The sequence below is a fragment of the Daphnia pulicaria genome, chromosome 2 (assembly GCF_021234035.1).
Source record: "Daphnia pulicaria isolate SC F1-1A chromosome 2, SC_F0-13Bv2, whole genome shotgun sequence".
Lineage (NCBI taxonomy): Eukaryota > Metazoa > Arthropoda > Branchiopoda > Diplostraca > Daphniidae > Daphnia > Daphnia pulicaria.
Window position 1 is genome coordinate 5,353,789 of NC_060914.1, and position 20,792 is coordinate 5,374,580.

The window sequence follows — 20,792 nt, forward strand, 5'->3', positions numbered from 1 at the left end:
TTCTCAATCATTCAATCAATCAAAAATACTTTTACCCTAAAAGCGGGATAGGGAAGCCAATACAGCCGTGAAGAGACCAGGAGTCTATAGCTCTGCTTTGGGTAATATTAAAACTTAAATACGCATCCGAAAATAATTAATTCTAATTAATGTTTTCCCTTTCACTTAAAATATTACAAACTACTTAAATTTACGCAGCCTACTTGGTAAAAAAGTTGTGTTCTTGTCCGGCCCCGAACATGTAACATAATATATTGATTTAAGCTTGAAACTCTAACCACAAAGCCAACTAAACTATTCTAATCTAATTAAATTTTTGATAACGCATATATGCTAACGAGAACTTTCCGTCCTTAACTTCTTTCAGACAGTGTAGAGTATTGAACAAAATAGATTTTCCAATTAAATGAAGTTTTTGAATTATACTTCAAAAATATAGTTGCATTTTTAAAACAGGTAATAAAAATAAAATATATATTAAAACGTTAATAACTGATTATATCTCACGTTACTATATCAAATATGAACGAATTTGATCAGACTGTTTTCTAGTAAATAACTTATTTTTTATTGAAGACTTTAAGCCAAATCTGTCCGTGGCGCCCGCATCTTTTACACGATCATGGCGGACAGATTTCCTAGTATTAGACTACGGGGTTCATTATTTCTATATGTTCCAGTCATTCTCTTATGTCAAACGTGAAAAAAACCTAAAATTATGATTGTTTGACACTTTCCAGTCTTTGGAAATACAAGAAAAACAAAGGAATCCGATAAACTGAGGGAAAACTCGGTAAAAATAGAAAAATGAGAAAAACGGGAAAAATAAGAAAAATAGGGGAAAAATGAGATAACCCCGGAAACGTCGGGAAAAAAGGTTTTCTCGGCTTTCTCATTTTTTCCATTTTTCCCGAATTGCACTGCGAAAAGAGTCGGACACCCCTTTTACAGCCTGTTCTCAGAGTGGTATCAGATTCTTGGTTAGGACTAAGTAAGAAAAAACGTCAGAATATCGCTGGCCTTTTTGTAAAATTTCAAGTTACACATTTAGCTGTTTTTGCAATATAGGCTTAGCTGTAGGTAATTGTCTCAAAAAGTTTAGATTTAGATCAAAGTCATTGATATCGTAATGTTGGCTGATTTCCATCTGGGTGCGGGACAGCATATAGGCCTAGGTCGTAACTCGTAACCAACACCAAACCACACTAATCCTTGTCTTCACCCTTCATGACAACAAATGAGAAAATTAACATTTTTCTTTCGATGTTTGCTGCATAAGGAATCCTATAAAGAATCTAGCGGTTACAGAGGACGACGGAGGAGAAAAAGATAATAAACCTTTATCGCGCCGTTCAATAAAGACGCTGAAACTCCCAAACCTTTTCTATATTTTGTCCACAAAACCAGAAAAATTCTCGAAATTTTATAGAAATTGCTAAATTGCATACTCCAACAATGGAAACTTTCATCCGTTGCGTAAGAGGTAAGACGACCGTTAAGCTATTTTCAAAGGCGCCTGCTACTCACGTAGGTCTGTTACAGCATCTCACACCGTTCGCTTGTTAAAAAGGGAGAGACGTATAATCATAGGAAAGTGATGGGAAAAGGAATATGGAACCTCTGGGAGAGATCCAAAGAGCGCAGGCCACTTTCAGTCGAAAGGAGAGGACGAGGGTCGAGAATAAGGACAAGACTCGACGACCAGCTTCAGTGCAGAGTGCACGCGATCTTGTGGACATCCGCAAAGAAGACAACCTAGGCTCAAGCTCTTTTAAGATTCTGAACTGTTCTACTGGTACTGGCTTATACGTCTTTCAACTTTTACATCAATATTACTTCTAATCGTAAGTATTTCATTTTCTCTTCAAATCTCGTACACGAATATCCATTTCTGATTTTAATTATTAAAAGTGTTCCTTTGGTTTGAAATTGATTTCCGAGTGTTATTTCTGAAAAATTTATGCTAATAAGTTGTCAATGGCTATCGGCAATTTTTACTGATACGAAATTAAATCAGAAGAAAGATAAAAGTATTTGTGGCAGTAGATTTACTACTATACAAAATACATTCAACATTAAAAGATTAAAAGGCATGTAAGATCATCGTAAAGAGATCGTAAGTAGATTGTTATAGTACGTAATATTCTACGTGATTTCCAAGAAAAAAGCAGTTAATAAAATATCTTTACTGCATCTGTGAACTCATGGACAGCAACGGTACCTCAATCCATGTTGAGCCTTATATCTGATAATTAGTCTGTTCGAGGGTAGCAGTAATACGCAGTAATAGAGATTAACTTGAGGATATTATTACATAGCAACTTTTTTTCTGAAAATGATCTAAGCTAAATTATAATGTAGTCTACAGCGGTAAGCGCATAGTTTTTAATATCTGTTATGGCATCCTATCAATAAATTTGTGAATAAAACCGAAAAAAAAAATCTTGTCACAGATCAAATATACAACTACAAAATCAACTAAAATAGTTACAAAAATAGGCTTTTAAAAAATTCTCAGAAAAGACTAGAAGAATTCGTAGGAACGTAGGACGCATGATTCCCAACTTACGAGCCCATTGAGTCCTATTAATTTAGAGCTTGCGAATTGCGACAGAACAAGGTTGGCATTCATATAGATGAAACGAAGGCCAATATACCATAAGCTAACCCGGGTATAGGAGAGTGATGGAATGAACAAAAATCAAGAGACGTGCTCGTGCTACATATAGCCACTGTTGCTGCACTTCTCACTGGATCTGGATATGACTTATAGCTCTTCCCGTTCTATACGCCACCGATGTAGAAAAAAAGAATCTTTTCTTCTAAACAGTGCCCATATCTATATAATACTTCTCCGTTTAAGATATGGGTTCGTAATTTATTCACCGGAACATTCAGATTCGATATGCGATGTGATGTGATTCGATCCAAATTTGATGCGATGCAATGCAATGCTCTGCTCGATTGTTTTCAAATATAGTAGACGGGCGAAATCTATGACAGTCGTTGCCTGAACGACAGCAGCAGAAAACGGGTGACAGTTTCTTTTTCTGGGTTGATGTTCTTGACGGCGCGATTTCACGCTTCGTCCACACGAGCGGCGATTGTCAACCAAACGATTGCGGAGAGAAAATATTGACACAGGGGATGTCAAAAGACGATGCAATCGGCTCTCTCTGAATTTATTTACAAATACAGATTTCTGATATACGAGATGAAGACCGTAGATATGGGCCTATAAATATCGAATACAGTCTACATTAAATATACCTACATCATACGCAGTAGAACCTTTTTTTTTTTTTTGTTCCACTATTTCTGCTTCATCGATCATTACGATGGCACGGACAAAAGGCAAGTTATCATTAATCTTTTCTTCAATTGGTTTAGCCTAGACAACTATATAATATACTGATGGGGGGTTCTTGTGTTTCGTTTGTAGTAGCAGTTTGCTAAACACCGTTCCAACAAAAAAACAATGATGGTCGATTTATTTTTGTTTCCACTTTTTTCCCGCGAAACATTCGACCGCAATTTTTCAAAAGAAACCCTCGGCCTCGTGTTTAAGGGTTAATTTATTAAATAGAAAAAAAAAATATATAAAGTTTCTTTAGTTTATTCATATTCTTCACATTCATCTTGTTATTTGTATCATAATATAAGCTGACCGCGTTAGGCTATGAAGTGTTAAATAGAGTTGGCATAACATCGTTAGCTTCATTCTCTTTTTACGTATCTTTATCCTCATGTTATTTTTTAATTTCTTTTTTCTGTCGTTCAGAAGCGCTTCCGCCCCTTTTTTTTGTGTTGTCTGTGTATACCCAAGTTAATGTCGTTCGTGACAATCCGGATAGACATCTATTCGATTGATGATTCAGTTCCTCCCTCTCCCTTGCTGCAGTGCTATGTACCCCATCACCAATAGATTTCTACTATTTTTACACCGAGAAAAGCATCGAAACAAAAAACAGAGGGATGAACACAAGCTGCACAACACGATAGAATGGATGCGCCTGTAACAGTCCAGTGTTGTGATTGAGATTTATTGTCCAAAGAGTCTCCCTCTCTTCTTTTGTTTTGTACAAGGATACGCGGCGGAGGTCTTTTTCCGCCTTTAGTAAATCTCTCCCTCTCTCTATCGTCACCAAACTAACTGGCAGGATGTTGCAATTACATTAGATTCCACACTAATAAGTAATAACAGACAGTTTGGACACTGCGCATAAATAATAACGTTTAACTCGGATTAGTTACTGCAGGTTACTAAACAGCAATCATCAATCATTCTGATACGGTAGCTATTATCTATATGTAATAAATTATAAAATGATTTCATAACTTTTAATGGATTCCAAAATAGCAGAGTATTTTTTTTCTTCAGTCCTTTAATCGAATATTCAATCTTATACAACCAGAAATTTAACAAAAAAAAAATGTCAGGGGTGAATAATGTGAACGAGGCCGGGGTTGTTTTACGCCTGGTTAGAGAAAATCAGTTAGAGGGAGTTTGACAGTCGATCATCATCAGCTAGCGTGACTCCCGAACAAGCAGCGCAAATACCCGATAATTGGGTACTGTAGCGTATTTAGTTGTTTAATGGGCCGGCGGTCGTCGGGACATATAGCGCTGAGTGCTGCTGCAGCACTGCAAGACTTTTCAGTCTATAAAAAAAAATTGAAAGACCCGGAAAGAGAAGAAGACCCTTGTTGTTGTAGCGAGTTGGCGGAAAAGGAAGAAAGCCGAGTTTTGTATGATTCGTCTTTATTATTTTTCCCCCTTATTACTCGGTTACAAGAGGAAATAAAAATAGCAAAGAACAAAATACTGCGCTGATTCTTTTATTCGTGTTTAGATGAAGGAGAGACCGCAAAGGGAAACGTCAAGTAACAAAGATTTATCTGATTAGCTATGCCTATAGGTATACCGTATTTTCTAGATGAAAATTGAACCGCAACTCTATACTTATGTAAACGAATCATTTGAAATTATACTGTTGACTGTAAATTTAAAAAACTGTGAATTCAAACATAGCAAAGCGTTAAATGTTTACAAAGAATCAAATCAATAGTTTACAATAAGAAATTGATATCAGATTATTATGGCGATAATGCGATATATGCTGGCTTTCTTGTCCATTATTTGGATGTGATGAAAATTACGTTTAGAAATAATGGGCGATTAAAAAATCAAGTTGAATTTATTTCTAAAATTCCTTCCAAGCGGCTGATGCAATACGATTTCTACAGAAATTTCAAACAACTTTTCTCCCCACTTTTTTTGTTACCAGACTGCTGTACTACGTAGACGCAGCCCCTACATCTTGATAGTCTTCCTATTTTGAGATCAAATCAGAATAAGTTACTCGGCATATAAAATCGGAGGAGAAAGAATGAAACTCGTGACGACTCTTCACTTATTATGTGTACTTCAGTGGCGTCGGCCTCGCGAGCCGGCCGGCCAGAGTCTATACTCTATAGTCTGGCCTTATACTTTCTCGTTGGTCGATACAGCTTTGATGGCTATTAAAAGCAAGTGGCCAGAGAGAGAGAGAGAGAGAGAGAGAAAGAGAGAGAGAGGAGATATAGGTAATAGCGCAAGCAAGCTGTCAAAATCGGGTAAGGCACCGTTGATTTTGATGATCCATCGTCCGATGGGAGTCTTTCTTAGCCGGGGCTATTCTCTTTTCCCGTCTTTTATTCTCTCCGACAACCGTCTTTTTTTCTCCCTCTCTATCTTTTCTTCTTTTTTTTCTCTTTTTTTGGGGGGATCCTATAGATCCTTCTCTCCCTCCTGCTCTCGTCTCCCCTAGTCGTTTGAGTTTCTTTATCTTTATTATTCCGCTCCGTCCCAGTTGCTCCATTCGTGGCATTTCGCAGCCACGGCGCACGCAGCACGCAGTCCAGCCCGGCGTAGGCTACGACACGATGGGAGATGCGCTAGGAGAGTTGCCCAAGCGAAGTTCCTCAAGACCTCCCATCGTTTCAAATAGCATTTGTCCTCGCGGTTTTTCTAACTCATTACACAATCGAAAACGCTATTGCGACATCACAGCAGCACAAAAAAATGAAGCTAAGCAGTTTTGCATGTACGGTATACAGTCAACAGTCATCCGTACATAATACATTGGTTATTGTAGGATCCTCACCCGAATCAAATTCCATTCTTTGGATATCCGCGCTATTGATCTTGGCCAACTGATATGTATCGCACCCTCTCCTCATCGACCCCTCCCGCCGGATACATTGTTTCACGCCTTGGTTAGCAATCGTTCCGATTTTCCTTCTGAAATTCTGACGCCAGTCGGTCACACGTCATAGATCGGTCAAATTCGGTCGAACTCGGCGGCAGTGACTGATACACAGTGTCTTCCCAACTATGCGACTCCGATTCATCAAATATTCTAAAATGATTCAGTCAAAATCGATCATTTCTCTTTGATCGCATAAAATTTCAATAAAAAATGCGTTTGCTTCATCACGCGGAAATTTCCTGTTGTGACTGAATATCATTTGGAAAGTCTCTGTGATAATTAATAGACGTCAGTCTACAAAATTATTGTTCAACAAAATACTGAGCACTTTTCCAACTGTGGGTGTGTATTTATCGATCGATGGACTGTAGCACTCAACTGAGGTATAAATAAACGAATAGAAGAGCTAAATAGAAAAGTGCATATCTATAATTCTAGATGTACACCAAATGGGGTTATACATTTGCGCGGAGCGTAGTAAAAATAACCCAAAAAAAAGGTCAAATTTGGTCTCGAGGCAGGCTGGTGCTCACATGTTGAAACGTCATCATAGATAGCGCACAGATCGTCTACGATCTGGTCAACCCCCCGCCAGCACTCTCACGCCGGCAGCACTCTTTTTCCCTACACAGTCTGGGATATGGTTTTGTGCGGTCAGTTGGGGTGGCCTAATACAAATAAAGCCGTCAGAGAAGCTTAGATGGATCACGTACTTGTAATACAGACGAGAGGCGAAAGTGCCAGACGGAGTTCCCACAGTCATAAACTTGTATTCAATCCTCTTTTCCCGCTGGCCCAAAATAATAATGCACAGCATAGGCCCATGCAGCGCAGGCCTACAGCACTCACACACAGCACAATTTAACATTGAATCCGCGCACAGCACATCCATTTCGTCTCAAATTTTTCGTGCACAAACAACAACAAGATTTAGCGTGTGAACACTAAACTATAGCGACTCCCACAACATCTCAGTGAAGATTTTGACGATGCTGTTCTATAAAAAAAAAAGTTGGGGGGAAACGACGATGTTTTAATGATTATATTTTGGTATAGATTTATTTATTTTCAAAGAGAAAAAGTTCAATTGTTGATTTTCCATTCAGATGACGTAAGAAGAGTGGCCGTGGAGAGCTCCCGCCAGCCGAGAAAGGATTTTTCGTCCGCCACCAGCACACGCCAATCCAATGGAGTTGCACTAATGCGATGAGATCCCGCAAAATGGCGCAAAGGATTTGGATAGCTTTCGTGACGGTCCTTGCTATTCCAGGTTTAGTATCGACATGGGGCCTGTAGTAGTCTGAGAAATATTATTACATACACACTACTACTGCACGCACTAATATAAATAAAATAAAATAAAATAAAATAAAATAAAAACAGACCACATTACAATATAAATACCCACCAGCGGCCAGCACACACCCTACATAAATAAATGGCTGCTGCATTTCTTTTCGGATGATTCGCTTGGGTATTTTTTTTTCTCGGGTATTAGTTAAGGCGAAGAGCCAAAGGATTTGGAAAAGGGATTTCCTCCATTTGGCCCCACACAGCAGACTAGCGTGGCAAACGTGGCAAACGCCAGATTGGCTCTCATGACTGACTGGTTGACTGTTGGTTATACTTTTCTTTCCGGTGTGTGTGTGTGTGCGAGGGGTGTTATAATAACTATAGTCTGTTTCCTTAAGATTCTAAATAAGCGTGTAATGGAGTCGCTGTAATCTAATGCTTTCAGGCCCTTGCCTTTTTTCCGACTCTAATATCATTATCAAAGGATACGTAAATACAAGTCTGCCTGGTTCTATACAAAAAGCTTGACAAAAGGATGAACGGTTAAGCAGTGGTCTTGTACGGGCGTTACGCAACGAAAAGCGGAAACAAATCTTGATTTCTTTTTTTAAATGAGCTTCATCGAATAAATGCGAGATGAGCCAACACAGAAATCTTATTACGTCAGTGATCTTTGGCTTACTAATTTGTTACATTTGAATTTGAATAGGTAACCAAGGAGATGACGGTGAATACATTCGCCCCATCGTGTCTCACGAGTACCGTTTGGTATATAAACTTTAATTTTCATGTCTCTCATAGGCTCATAGCTCAAACCTGTTAAATGTAATTTAATATATTCTAAGAATTTCATTAAATGTTTTTTTTGGGGGGTTCGATGAATTTTTTCAATGGAAAAATGTTGGGAGATTGATGTGAAATATATACTGTATAATACTGTATGCACCGGCAGATCCAGCATTTGATGGCGAATTACGACCGTTCGGTGCGACCTTCCCGAAACGCCGCCGAACCATTAAACATCACATTTGGATTGGCTCTGACTCAAATCATCGACGTGGTGAGTGCTGATTGCTAGCGATTCTTCCAGCTCTCTTGTCCGGCTCTCGTCCTATCATCTCCGCCTTTTTTGTTCCAATGCCAGCAGCCCCTTTTCCCCTCAGATCTTGACGTTGTCTTTTAGATGGTATGCACTATATGCAGTGTAGCGCATCAGCAGTGGTGGCAGATATCTCATTTTTCTCTTTTCTTCTTCTTCACTTTGTTCGATTTTTCCATCCTTTTTCTTTTTTTTTAACTTACACGAAAGTTGCCGCCCGTTTCGCCAAGTCGGGCTCTTTATTTTTCGCTCCTGTTGGAGAGAGCGTGGGGCACGAGCGATCTCGACGGATGTTAATTGATTCCATGTCTCCCGCCTGCAGCCATCGGGACTTTTTACTCGTGCGGCCCCGGCGGATGAGAATGCGGAGTCGTGGGCGCGTCGGAATCGGGGGGTGGAAAGAGTGAGTGGATGTCGCTGACCCACCCGCCAGATTTATGGGCACCCGCAGCATATGCGGTCTGCTCTCTGGCAAGTGGCAAGCGAAGCAGGGCGACGGTTAGACACATCCTCTGCTGGTGAAAATTCGTTGAAATCCATCAGAGTCTTTGTTCGGCTGACACTCCCGACAGAGATGGAGGGCCGCTCGGATTAGTAGTGCTCTATTGCAGTTGAACGAGCCAGTCAGGGAGCCATGGGCGGATGGCGGGGTGGGCGGACGGAGGAGGAGGAGACGGGAGACCGTGCGAATTCTTTAGATGAGATGAGACGAATGGTGTCGACTACATTACAGCATCAAATGTTACCATATATATAATCTAGCACGTCGGTATAATACGGCTATAGCTGCGGAATAGCTCAACCCATCGGGATTATATACATTTATGCATTACTGCACTCAGTTCTGACTCAGTTGCCTGCTGCATGCGCTTCTATTTTCCGACTTCATTATACACATAACGCCGCAGCAAAGGACGACGTAGTTGGCATTACTTCGAAGAGTACCAGCCTACTATATACCCAAGCCCATTACGCTTTTACAACCAATATGCCAACGCAAACATTTGTGTACAGCCAACACATTCCCTTATAAATGATTCAACTATTTTTTGGTTTTCTTCAACAGGATGAACGGAATCAAATTCTGACTACAAATTGCTGGATGAATCAGGTATGGCATTCTTTTAATTACACAACTATTAGAATTTCCAATCAACTTTATCGCCGATTAGATTTAAAAATTTTCTGTCGATCATTCGCCGTTTGAAATCCCTGAACAAAATAGAATTTAGTCAAGCGTTCCTAATAATTGAGAGTCATTTTGTATTACATGTCAAACGCATATTATTAATTTATTGTAGATGTGGACCGATTACAGTCTCGTTTGGAACGTCTCCGAGTTCGGCGGGATCCGAGTGGTTCGCATTCCGGCCGACAAAGTGTGGAAGTCGGATATCATTCTGTATAACAAGTACGTCACTTTTTACGACAGCTCCCGCAAAAATAACATTAAATACTGCACTAAGCTATAGTCGCGAGAGCTATAGCGCTCGCACTGCTTCTATTGCACAGCACAGCCAGCCATTCTAGTTTGTCACGATTTTAATGATGGAGAGCTATATCTTTGTTTTGTGAGCTCTTTTAATGGCCGAGTGTTTATTTCGTATTTCTTCTTCTTCTTTTCTCCGTTTATTCGCGATCCGCTCGGCGTTTTATTTTTCTTCTTTTTCTTGATGCAGCGCCGACTCTGAATACAACTCGGCTTTATTGTCAACAAACGTAATCGTTACTCACGACGGCAATCTCACGTGGCTCTCGTCCGCCATTTTCAAATCATCTTGCGGTAGGATATTTTCGCAGTTCAATAGAAACCAACCGCATAGCCCTCTCCATAGGTTATTCTCTGCTTTTGGGGCGTCTATTGACGTCGTTTCTTGTTGGTTTTCTCCTCAGGCATCAATGTTGAATATTTCCCATTCGACGAGCAGAAATGCTCCATGAAATTCTCCAGTTGGACCTACGACGGCTTGCAAGTCAGTCTCCTATTCATTTCAATAAATGTTTGATTTGCCAATTCCGATTGGCCAATTTTGAAATGATGACATTTTTCTTTAGGTGAATTTGTTGAATCAAGCCGAAGAAGGCGACTTGTCCAATTATGTTCCAAATGGTATACAGCCTAAAATATACTTCAGTTTAATTTTAGTCATTTTCACTTGATCGGATGTTGTTTGTTCGTAAAATCATTAAAGGCGAATGGGATCTCATTGATTTGGTGGTCGAGCGAAATGTAGTGTTCTATTCCTGTTGCGAAGAACCTTATCCGGATATCACGTTTCACATTGTTCTGAGGCGCAGACCTCTCTTCTACGGTAACATTTACATTAACGATGCTTATAGAAAAATTTCAAAGAAAATTCTATTTTGATTTGTTCTTTTTTGTTTTTTTCTCTCCTTTGACAGTATTCAATTTGATCCTGCCATGTGTTTTGATAACGGGGATTGCATTGATGTCGTTTTACATGCCCTCCGATTCCGGCGAGAAAGTGACTCTCGGCATCACAACGCTACTCTCCATGACAGTTTTCCTTATGGTGAGTCCGTTTTTTTTTACCCCAGGGGTTTCCCATTTGAATGTCAATTTTTGCCGCCGTTATAGCGACGGCTCTGAGCAGAATACAAATGACTTGCGCCTGTATTTTAAGTCTTTACCATTTCCTGTCGAGGAATATAGTCTGTATGTTTACTGTACATAAAAGTACCTGTAAGATTTTTCGTGACTAATAGTGTTTCATGTACATTATTTGGTATATAATGCTCCTAGGATGTTTTTAGAATCTCATATTTGCTATACGTACTAACATCTTTCTCCCCTCCTTCGGCCAAGATTTATTAGCATGCAGTGTGTCGACACCCTCTGTTCCATTTCCCAGTCGGTACGCCCATGTCGCACCAGTAATCCAGCAACAAAATAACAGCTAGGCTTTAGTTTGGGGGGTTTGCCATTAGGTACACACAAGCATTCATCTTGTCCGGAGTCGTAATATGAAAATATAAACCGGTCTAACAGGGTCATTAGAACGTGTACATAAATATTTTATAAAAATTCAGAAACTAACACTTTAAATGGGTTTTCAGGTTATCGGCGAGAGTATGCCACCAACATCGGAGAAACTTCCACTTATAGGTAAAATATCCTACGCATTCCATCGATTTGTTTCTTGAAAAATAGTCGACGGTGTCTTATTATCCACCGATATTGTGTTGACACGGAATCACGAAGTTGGTGTGCATTTCGGTGGAGCAGATGTCGGCAGATGCGAGGTTGTATTAGGAAGTCAATGGCGTGCGCCAATGCGCACCAGACGGCGTAACAATAACAACCTTTCTCTTTTTCTCTTTTTTCCCCTTACACAAATGTCACGGCCGCAACTATCATTTTCTTTCAAAATAAATGCCTTTTCTTTTCTTTTTTTTAATAAAAGAAAAGCGGAAGCTTTTTCTCGGCTTAAGAAGAGACGGCCGATCCTCATTGTTGGGCTGGCAGAAAGCGCGGGCGGAAGCGGGGCGGGGGGACAAGTCGGGAACAGCGTGTTTTGTTCAGATAACGGCGCAGTATATGCAAAGAATACGACGGCCAGACGAGCTGCTATAAAGACAGAGAGAGAGAGAGAGAATAGCAAAAATAAAAAATAAAAAAAAGGGGAAAAAATAAGAGGAAACCGAGGGACTTAAAAACTGAAAGTGCACAGGATACACAGAAGCAACGTATATATAGCAGTCCGTCTCACCCCCTCGTATAGGCTGGGACATATCCATCCGCCTTTGTTATCTCAGTTTCGGGAGGGGATTTTTATCACGGGCAATTTGGTCCCAATGTGATTTAGTGGTTCATTCACGGCTGGCCTCTTATTACTACTCGTCAAAACAGAGGTTATATAGCCTACTACCCCCTTTTTTCCTTTTTTTTTCTTTTTTTCTCTGGGTCTCTTTACCTATTGGAGCACACAGATAATTGTCCAAACGAGAAATGCATCAAATGATCACACAAAAAAAGAAAGAGATTATCTCTTATTCATTTCCCAATTTTTTTCTTTTAGGGTTATATTACGGCGTGACCATCAGCCTCGTCTCGTTTGCCACTGGCCTGTCCGTGGTAACGCTCAATATTCACCACAGGTAAAAATTTGTCTTTTTCAATCAATTTGGCCAATCATACATAAGCAATGAAAGATTGTCTATTTTTTCTTTCGTTTTATTTCTCCTGAATTTTGTCGCAGAGGGATGCGCGGTCGAGGGGTGCCACCGTTGGTGAAAAAAATCGTTTTTGGGGTTCTGGCGAAATTACTTTTTATTCATCTGGACGTTTCAGAAGGATGTTCCTGTAGTACCAAAGCCAAGGTATAGTAATAACAAGACTATATTATATGGGCATCAATAAAAAAGAAGAAAAGAAAAAAGACTTGAAAAGACTATCGTTTTTCTTTTATTACCACTCATCCCACTTCCTGAACTGTCACCCGTCTTCTATTGTATCCCTATCTATATGATAGTCTCTCAATCCCCATTTGAATCGATGGCCCATCTTCTATTGGGAATATTTTGGCCGGCTTTCAACAACTCTCTCATCACTTATTACCATATATCCTATTTCTTATTCAGGAATTCCAGCAGAAAAATCAAATGGAAATGAATGAGCGTTTCAACGTCGATGTAGGAGACAGTCTCAAGAGCGACAGCAACGGCAGTTTGCCACACCGGTATAACACTATAGCGATTGTCATACGCCCATCATCTCTTTTATTTTTGTTATTTGCTATTTTTGTATATTATTATATATTACTATTGTTTATTTATAACCGCAATCTGATGAAGACTGGTTGTTGTTTTTGTTGCCGCCGCTTGGTTTTATTTCCGGGAATCAAGTTTTGGCGCCAGTGCCGGATTGATAAACAGCGTTCCGTCCAACATTGGGCCCGTCGACAATTTTGAGCGACAATTCTTGCGGGTGCTCAACAAAGTCTACCAACACATTGAGCGCAGTGAAGCCCGATTGGCCGATCAAGATCGTAAGGACGTCATCAAGTTAGAGTGGCAGCAAGTAGCTCTAGTGATCGACAGGTAGACTTTGAAATTGGATAGTAATTAATTACAAATGATGTGAATGTGTATAATCTGACGCATCTTCGTTAGGTTCCTCCTGTGGATATTCATCATTTCAACCGTGGCCGCCACTTTTGGCATTCTTTACATGTCTCCTCACTCGAGACTGTTTAGCATGTAATCAGACCAGTAAGCGATCGAGAACGAGCTCGACAATTTATTCAGCCGAATAATAATAATTTACGTAATGAATAGATGTATAACCATGTTTTGTCTTTACTTAATCAGATCTTTAGTGGGATTGTACAGTTTTTTTTTAACAAGTATATCGTCAGTCCTTTGTCAGTATTCGCCTATCTGAGGTGAAATATAAATCATATTCTGATTTAAAAAAAAAACTATTAGGTATACAAGGGAATACCAAAATTAGCATCTGTGCCCCCAACCTTTAATGTCTCCGAAACAGGTAAAAAAAATCCTCCACGGAGCTTCCTCACATGCTCTATATACGTATCGAGTCTCTTCAAGTGTTATGTATAAAAAAAATGTAGGCTAACATGTTTTGGGTTGCGTAATGATGTTTAAGAATGTTATCCATTTGGGCAACATAAAGACAAAGAAATAAACAATAAAGAAATGATTAAATCGTGCATATTTGTTTACAATTTAACATTTAGTTCTTTCTCTTTTGTCAAAAATGAAATAAAAGTTGCTTTGACCCCGACGTGATTTGAACACGCAACCTTCTGATCTGGAGTCAGACGCGCTACCGTTGCGCCACGGAGTCATGTCTGTATTCACTACACAATGAGATGCAATTGTAGAAATAAAATACAGTACTTGAAATTTTCCTGTGATTTAGCTCGTTCTTCGTCGTAAATTAGTTACTAAATTACTTATACTTGTAGAGCAAATGGCAGTTTTGGCAACATGAAAAGAAATTTTCACAATCGCAATCCAGATGTGGCAACTGCGTTTCAAACGACAGCAAAACAGAGAAAAGACAAAACTGAATCGTCTGCTGTCATGCTTTGAGTATCAGAGTTACATTGGCGCGAGATTGTTGCATGTTGTTTAAAGCTGGAGAGAAGGAACACGACCTCTACTCCCTTGCAACAGATAACGATCCATAATCATTATTTTCTCTATTATCAATGAAATCATTCTCATTGTGAGTAAAGTGTGAAGTCTCAGTGTTAGGAGAAAGATTGTAAAATACTTCAATAGGAGTACATATCACTGATATCAGATTTTGAAAATGTCGAGAATCGACCAACTTTCTATTACAGGAATTCGAAATTTCTCGTCTGATAGTGCTGAGGTCATAAAATTTGAACCTCCAGTAACACTTATTTTGGGAAAGAATGGCAGCGGCAAAACAGTAAGTTTGAGTCATGGTTTGTGAAGTTGTGTTTGAAGTGTTTGTGAGTAAATAAGATTTTCTTGATTTCACTTAATACATTTCATAGACTATTATTGAATCCCTCAAATATGCCACCACTGGAGAAGTGCCATCTGGAACTGGTAGAGGACAATCATTTATCCATGATCCTAACCTATCAACAAATAAAATTGTCAGTTATATTTTTTAAATATTATTTACTACTTTTTCAAAATTGTTCTCTTTAAAACAGTCTATAGGTTCTATAAAGCTACAATTCTTTGATGAGCACAACAATAAATTCATTGTTACACGCTCCATGGAAGCACGAATACTGAAATCTAAGATGGATTTCAAAACAATTGATGGTACCATCTCTATAGTCCAGCCTGATGGAACGGTCTGTTATCAGATTTTGTTTTCAACAAATGATATTGTTTATATAGTAATATTTGTTGGTTTCAGCTAAAAAGCCACAAGAACAAAAATAATGACCTGAATACATTTGTTTGCAACACACTTGGTGTTTCTAAAGCACTGTTAAACAATGTGTTGTTCTGCCATCAGGAAGATTCAAATTGGTGAGTATATAATGTTCAAATAGTTTAACATTTTACTGATGGATTTCTTCATTGATACTTCTTGGTTTTAACTCCAGGCCATTGGAAGAAGCAAAAAAAGTCAAAGACAAATTTGATGATATTTTCAATACCACAAGGTATGTACCTAGTAGCTCTTCAGTTAAATAAGATTACACCTTGTGCACATTTTTTTATGTGGGCAGGTATGTCAAATGCCAGGACGAAATTAGGAAACAAATGATTGAAGTTAAAGCCAGTAAGTGTAGCTAAATATTAGAAATCATCAATTGTCTTCTAACAACAACATTTTGAATATCGTTGAAGAGATGAAGGATATTGAGAAAATGGTGGATCGTTACAAAATGCAAAAGGATCAAGCTGAAGAGTTTCAAAATGATCAACGTCGACATACTGAACGTAAAGCGATCTTAGAAGCGGAGATGCAACAACTCCAAAAGACCAAAACTGAACTTGACGCCAAGTTAAAACAGAGTATGGATCAGTATAGGGAAGCCGAAAAGACGAAAGCGGAAATTCAAAGGAAAAAAGTTCGTATGGAGGAGCTGGAGCGTAATCGGCATGACTTGGAGTCGGATATTACTCGGGTCATCACAGCCAGTGTTGAAGATTTGGAACGAGAAATTCAACGATTTCAGATGACCAAGGTTTCTATTGTTTTATTTTTTGTTTTTTTCTTGACTTTAGTGTACAATTTAATTTTTGTCCAAATAGGGTGAACGAGAGAAAGAACTTAATGTTCTACAAAGAGAATTACAGCGGGTGGATCAAAGTGGAAAAATAAACGCTGCAGCACAACAAGAACAGCTTGTGCAGTTAGGAAAGCTGCAATCTGAAGAGGAGCAGCATAATAACCGTATTAAAGAACGCGATTGCCTTCTGAGCAATTTGGCTCGCAGTTATCAATGGCCTGGCCATTCTGCATTCCCGTCAAACCAGCCACTCAGTAAACAACACCTTTTTAATTTAGTTTTTTATTACCCCTTTTCTGATGTGCTTAACTAATTTACAAATTTAATTGGCGAAATGTAGGCTCTGTCCAAGTTTCTCAATATCAAGATCTGCTCAAGCAAACTGTTGAACAAGAAAAGCATAAAGAATCAGTCTTGAAACAAGAATTGGAAAATGAAGAAAGGAGACTCCTTAATTCCCTTAACAAACTAAGAGAAGAGTGTGTGCGTCTCGAACAAGACATTAAAGCAAAAGACACATTTCTGAATACTTGTCAGAGGTAAGAATGAACGTTTTAGCCATCATTCTAGCATCTGCGAAGTATATAGTATATTCTGATCAATTTTTTGTGTTTTGCAGAGAATTGTCCGAGATAGAAGCCAAACTAGACGCTATGGAAGAGAACTCTCGTCAAATGACTATTCTGGAACGTCAGCAAGTGGAAGCACAGACATTGGTTGATCGTGCAAAACAGGAGCTGAACGAAGATGAATTAATTCGCAACATTGATCGAGCCAAGTTTGCTAACTATTATTCAACCTTGTGTTAATTCGAAAGTTCACGAATTTAATTTTTAAACTTAGGTCTGAAAAAGTGATGCAGGAAGCCGAACTTGACCATTGTCGTTCACAACTAAAGAAAGTAATGGGCCAAAGAGACATTCGAGTGAAACTTGAAATGCATCAAAAGGATTTGTCTAGTAAAAGAACTCAAGAACGTCGGCTGATGGTAGGCGAGATTTTACAAATGATTAAAAAATTTTCTAAATATATATTTTAAATGTTTGTTTGACAGTCGCGAGAAACAGTGGAAGATGCTATAAAAATTCTTGTTGGCAATAACGCGAATCAGGACAATTTGCTTTCTTACTACAATGGTCGTTTGAAGTCGATAACTGCTTCGCTTTCAAGTAAGCAGCATAACTTGACCAAACTGGGTCAAGAAGGAGCAACTTGCGAAGCCAACTTACGAAACATTCGTAGTCAGTTAGATTCTAAACAATCCGAGTTGTCGGGTAAGAATGTCCCACTTATTTTCGTTGTAATCGGTTTTTTCATGTTTGAAATGTTAGTGTTGTTTGTAATATTTATGTTTGATAAGAAGTCTAGCATTAAAATTTTTTCCCCCCAAAAGCCCACCAACAAAAATTGAAGAACGCTGGGAGTTCTGGCGCTACTGAACTTGAAAATGACATTGCCCGACTAGCGCTAGAAATTCAGGATTTGGATGATCAGCGCGGATTAGTCCATGGCTCAGAAAAGATGTACAATCACTTCATTGAAAAAATGGAAAAACAGCGTGCTCACGCAGACTGCCCGCTTTGCCATCGTGAATTTGATGATGCCGATGAATCACTAGTACTGGTTGATGAACTGAAAGGCCGAGTCGAAGCTATGCCTACTAAGGTATTTGCAATAAAATTACAGATTTAATAAGGTTGAATCCTAAAGTATTTTGAAGAAAGCGGATTTAGATCGCAAAATCGCAGAGAAAAAAAGTAAGCATGGCCAGCTACTCCAATTGCGACCGGTCGCACAATCTATAGCTAAGTTGGCCGAAGCAGAAATCCCTAAGCTGGAGTCCGGATTGAAAGATCTCGAAAGCCGTTCCAGCATCATTCAGGTTGATCTGAGAGATCTGGAGGAGTCTATTGAGTTTCTAAAAAATGAGGAAGATATTGGAAAGAAAGCCCATCCAGACATCATTCAGCTAGATGCCGTCAAGGTTTACTATTCATACTAATTTTCCAATTACAACTTCAAAGTAACATTTGTTTTGTCGTTTCAATTCTAGACTGACATAAAGAAGCTGCAGTCTCTAGTTGACAATATCCAGGCCCAGCTAGGTCTTTCAGGAGCTGAAGGCAGTTTAACGGTGGAAGAAGTTCAGGAGCAGGTAGAAAAGGCCGAGGCGTCCTATCGGTTGACAACGCAAAGCATCGAGTCTATGAATGACAGATACAATGGACATCAAAATAAACTCACGCAGTTGCAGCAAAACGTGAATCGCCTAATGGAGCGCAAGCTTCAGTTGAACAACAATTTACAACAGCGAGGTAATCTGTTGGAGCGCAAGACAACTTTAGAGACAGATATCGAGAAAGCGCGTCTCGACGTCGAAGAATGGAAACAGAATCTTCAACCAATGGTTGCCAAACAGTTGGCGGCTCAAGCCACACATGTCGATTCACAGAAGAAACGCAATTCCTTAACTGAGCAAGCAAGAAGAAAGGTTAAATGTCGTTATAAGAGTCACGAATTGCAAAATATAAGAAATATATATTTTGCTATTCTTTTTTACAGGTTGAGGAATTGTTGAACCAACTTCGTGCGCTGGCCAGTTTCGATAAGGAAATCGAAAAGTGGAGTGCAGACGGCAAAGTTGCTCAACTGCAACACAGTCAGCAAGAGGTCGAACGGCTAAAAGTGGAAAAATTGGCGCTGGAGCAACGAAAAATGGAAATTCAGGAAAACGCGAAGAAAATTGAGTTAGCTCTAAGCAACTGTGAAAACGAAGAAAGGAATTTGCGAAACAATCTCAAACTAATTGTCAATACGACCGACAGGCAGGTTGTCAAGCAAGAACTTGATCAACTCATTGCCACATTGGAAACCTTTAAACTGCAGCAACTAGTAAAAGAGATCCAAAGACTTGAAGAACACTTGGAACGTTGCAAGATCAGGGTAAGTAAATAATTTTGTTTTTCTCTAATGCGATGTCTCTCATTACTCCTTTCGAACTTTCAGTTAGGCGAATTAAATGGAACATTCCAAGAAATCGAGAAAAGCATTCGTGAGCTTGAAGTGAAATTGCGGCGTGAGGAATTCGCTACAGCGGAGGAGCGGTACTTGGATCAGGTCAAGGATTTTGAAATTCACCAGGGTATCAGCGAGGATCTCGCTAATTTTTATAATGCCCTCGAGTCCGCACTCATGAAATTCCACAAAGAGAGGATGAGCGTCATCAATAGAATGGTTCGTGAAATGTGGCACTCCACATACAAAGGCAAAGATATCGACTACGTTGAAATTCATGCAGAGGAGTCGGGTGCATTGGGTACATCATCTATATCTTTGGATTAGTGTTAGCCTGCTTAACGAATGAACCCAATTCTTTTAGGCGTTAATTCGCGTCGCCAGTATAACTACAGAGTCGTCATGGTTAAAAATGGGGTCGAAATGGATATGAGGGGGAGGTGCAGTGCCGGACAAAAGGTAATTACACATTTTATGATTCCTTTAAAATTTTAGAATTTTTACCTTTTATCATATCTCTTGAAGGTTTTGGCATCATTAATCATTCGAATGGCATTAGCTGAGGCTTTCAGTTCAAAATGTGGCGTTTTAGCTTTGGACGAGCCTACAACTAATTTAGATGAAGATAACATTGCAAGTTTGAGCGATACTATTTTGGAGTAAGTGCATTAATTGCCATAGTTTTAGTTTTCCATTTCGTTAATATAAACATTTCACTTCTAGGCTATCCAACGCGATTACCCGTCAGAAGCGAAAATTCCAACTGATTGTTATTACTCACGACGAAAAATTTTTGGAACGAATGTCGCGTGATAAACGGATGGAAAAATTTTACCGAGTTGATCGCAATCGATTGTAAGTTCCGTTAAACTTTATGGGCAAAATCTCCAGATTGGTAACATGCTATTTTACTTATTATTTTGTAGCAATTTGTCCGAAATCCGACAGTACGACGTCATGGGTGGATCCCAGTCAACAAATATAGTCAAGAAAATGCTAAAATAATCCAAGGAATCGTTTGAAAATCAAGTATAATAGTTGATGCGATTACCTTGTTTGATAATAACCAGTTATCCATCCGTCTTTAAGACCAAGAAGTTTGTTTATCTATGCTGTTCTTCGGAAGAATTAAACGAGTTTCTCAATAAAAATGTCATAGTTTCTGTTGTGTTACCTTCTCTGACTACCGGTAGATTTTACTGTTTCATTTCCGCAATTTCTTGTGGCCATCCATCTGCTATAGGGTCATTCATTCATTGGCTGAATTTATCTTTTTATCTCTTACTCAAACATTACTTTCGAAGCAGTGAAACTCGAAGAGGTTTGTAAACGGAGCGATTTCATTCTCATTGGGGTTTTTTCAAAAACAAACAAAAAAACATTATGCAGACTTTCTCTTTGTTCGCCCATGTAAGCCAT

General features: G+C 39.1%; 2 protein-coding genes and 1 non-coding gene across 4 annotated transcripts; 2 read left to right on the plus strand and 1 right to left on the minus strand.

Moving 5' to 3' along the window:
* The first annotated feature begins 1,706 nt into the window (after nt 1-1,706).
* LOC124327580 (neuronal acetylcholine receptor subunit alpha-10-like) lies at nt 1,707-14,321 on the plus strand. Of its 2 annotated transcripts, none has more exons than XM_046786552.1 (17): nt 1,707-1,844; nt 7,358-7,521; nt 8,254-8,312; nt 8,497-8,604; nt 9,710-9,754; nt 9,945-10,054; nt 10,323-10,426; nt 10,537-10,616; nt 10,699-10,753; nt 10,836-10,955; nt 11,047-11,177; nt 11,722-11,770; nt 12,684-12,762; nt 12,864-12,984; nt 13,246-13,343; nt 13,459-13,704; nt 13,777-14,321. In XM_046786552.1, the coding sequence occupies exons 2-17, from the start codon at nt 7,458-7,460 to the stop codon at nt 13,865-13,867; spliced, it is 1,560 nt and encodes a 519-aa protein (XP_046642508.1). In that variant the 5' UTR covers nt 1,707-1,844; nt 7,358-7,457; the 3' UTR covers nt 13,868-14,321. The 2 variants fall into 2 exon arrangements, with proteins under 2 accessions (XP_046642508.1, XP_046642510.1); XM_046786554.1 differs by having other exon boundaries at nt 13,510-13,704.
* An 80-nt stretch (nt 14,322-14,401) lies between these two features.
* Nucleotides 14,402-14,473, minus strand: Trnaw-cca. The gene has a single exon. It is a non-coding gene; the product is annotated as a tRNA-Trp (tRNA).
* A 217-nt stretch (nt 14,474-14,690) lies between these two features.
* On the plus strand, nt 14,691-20,536 carry LOC124327571 (DNA repair protein RAD50-like). The gene is made up of 21 exons (XM_046786534.1): nt 14,691-15,067; nt 15,156-15,260; nt 15,321-15,467; nt 15,533-15,648; nt 15,726-15,785; nt 15,852-15,904; nt 15,973-16,313; nt 16,381-16,612; nt 16,699-16,897; nt 16,978-17,136; nt 17,202-17,346; nt 17,413-17,632; nt 17,752-18,023; nt 18,079-18,342; nt 18,412-18,849; nt 18,921-19,301; nt 19,365-19,674; nt 19,738-19,832; nt 19,899-20,032; nt 20,097-20,228; nt 20,300-20,536. Exons 1-21 carry the CDS (start codon nt 14,945-14,947, stop codon nt 20,376-20,378), a joined length of 4,005 nt encoding a protein of 1,334 aa, XP_046642490.1. The 5' UTR covers nt 14,691-14,944; the 3' UTR covers nt 20,379-20,536.
* The last annotated feature ends 256 nt before the right edge of the window (nt 20,537-20,792 follow it).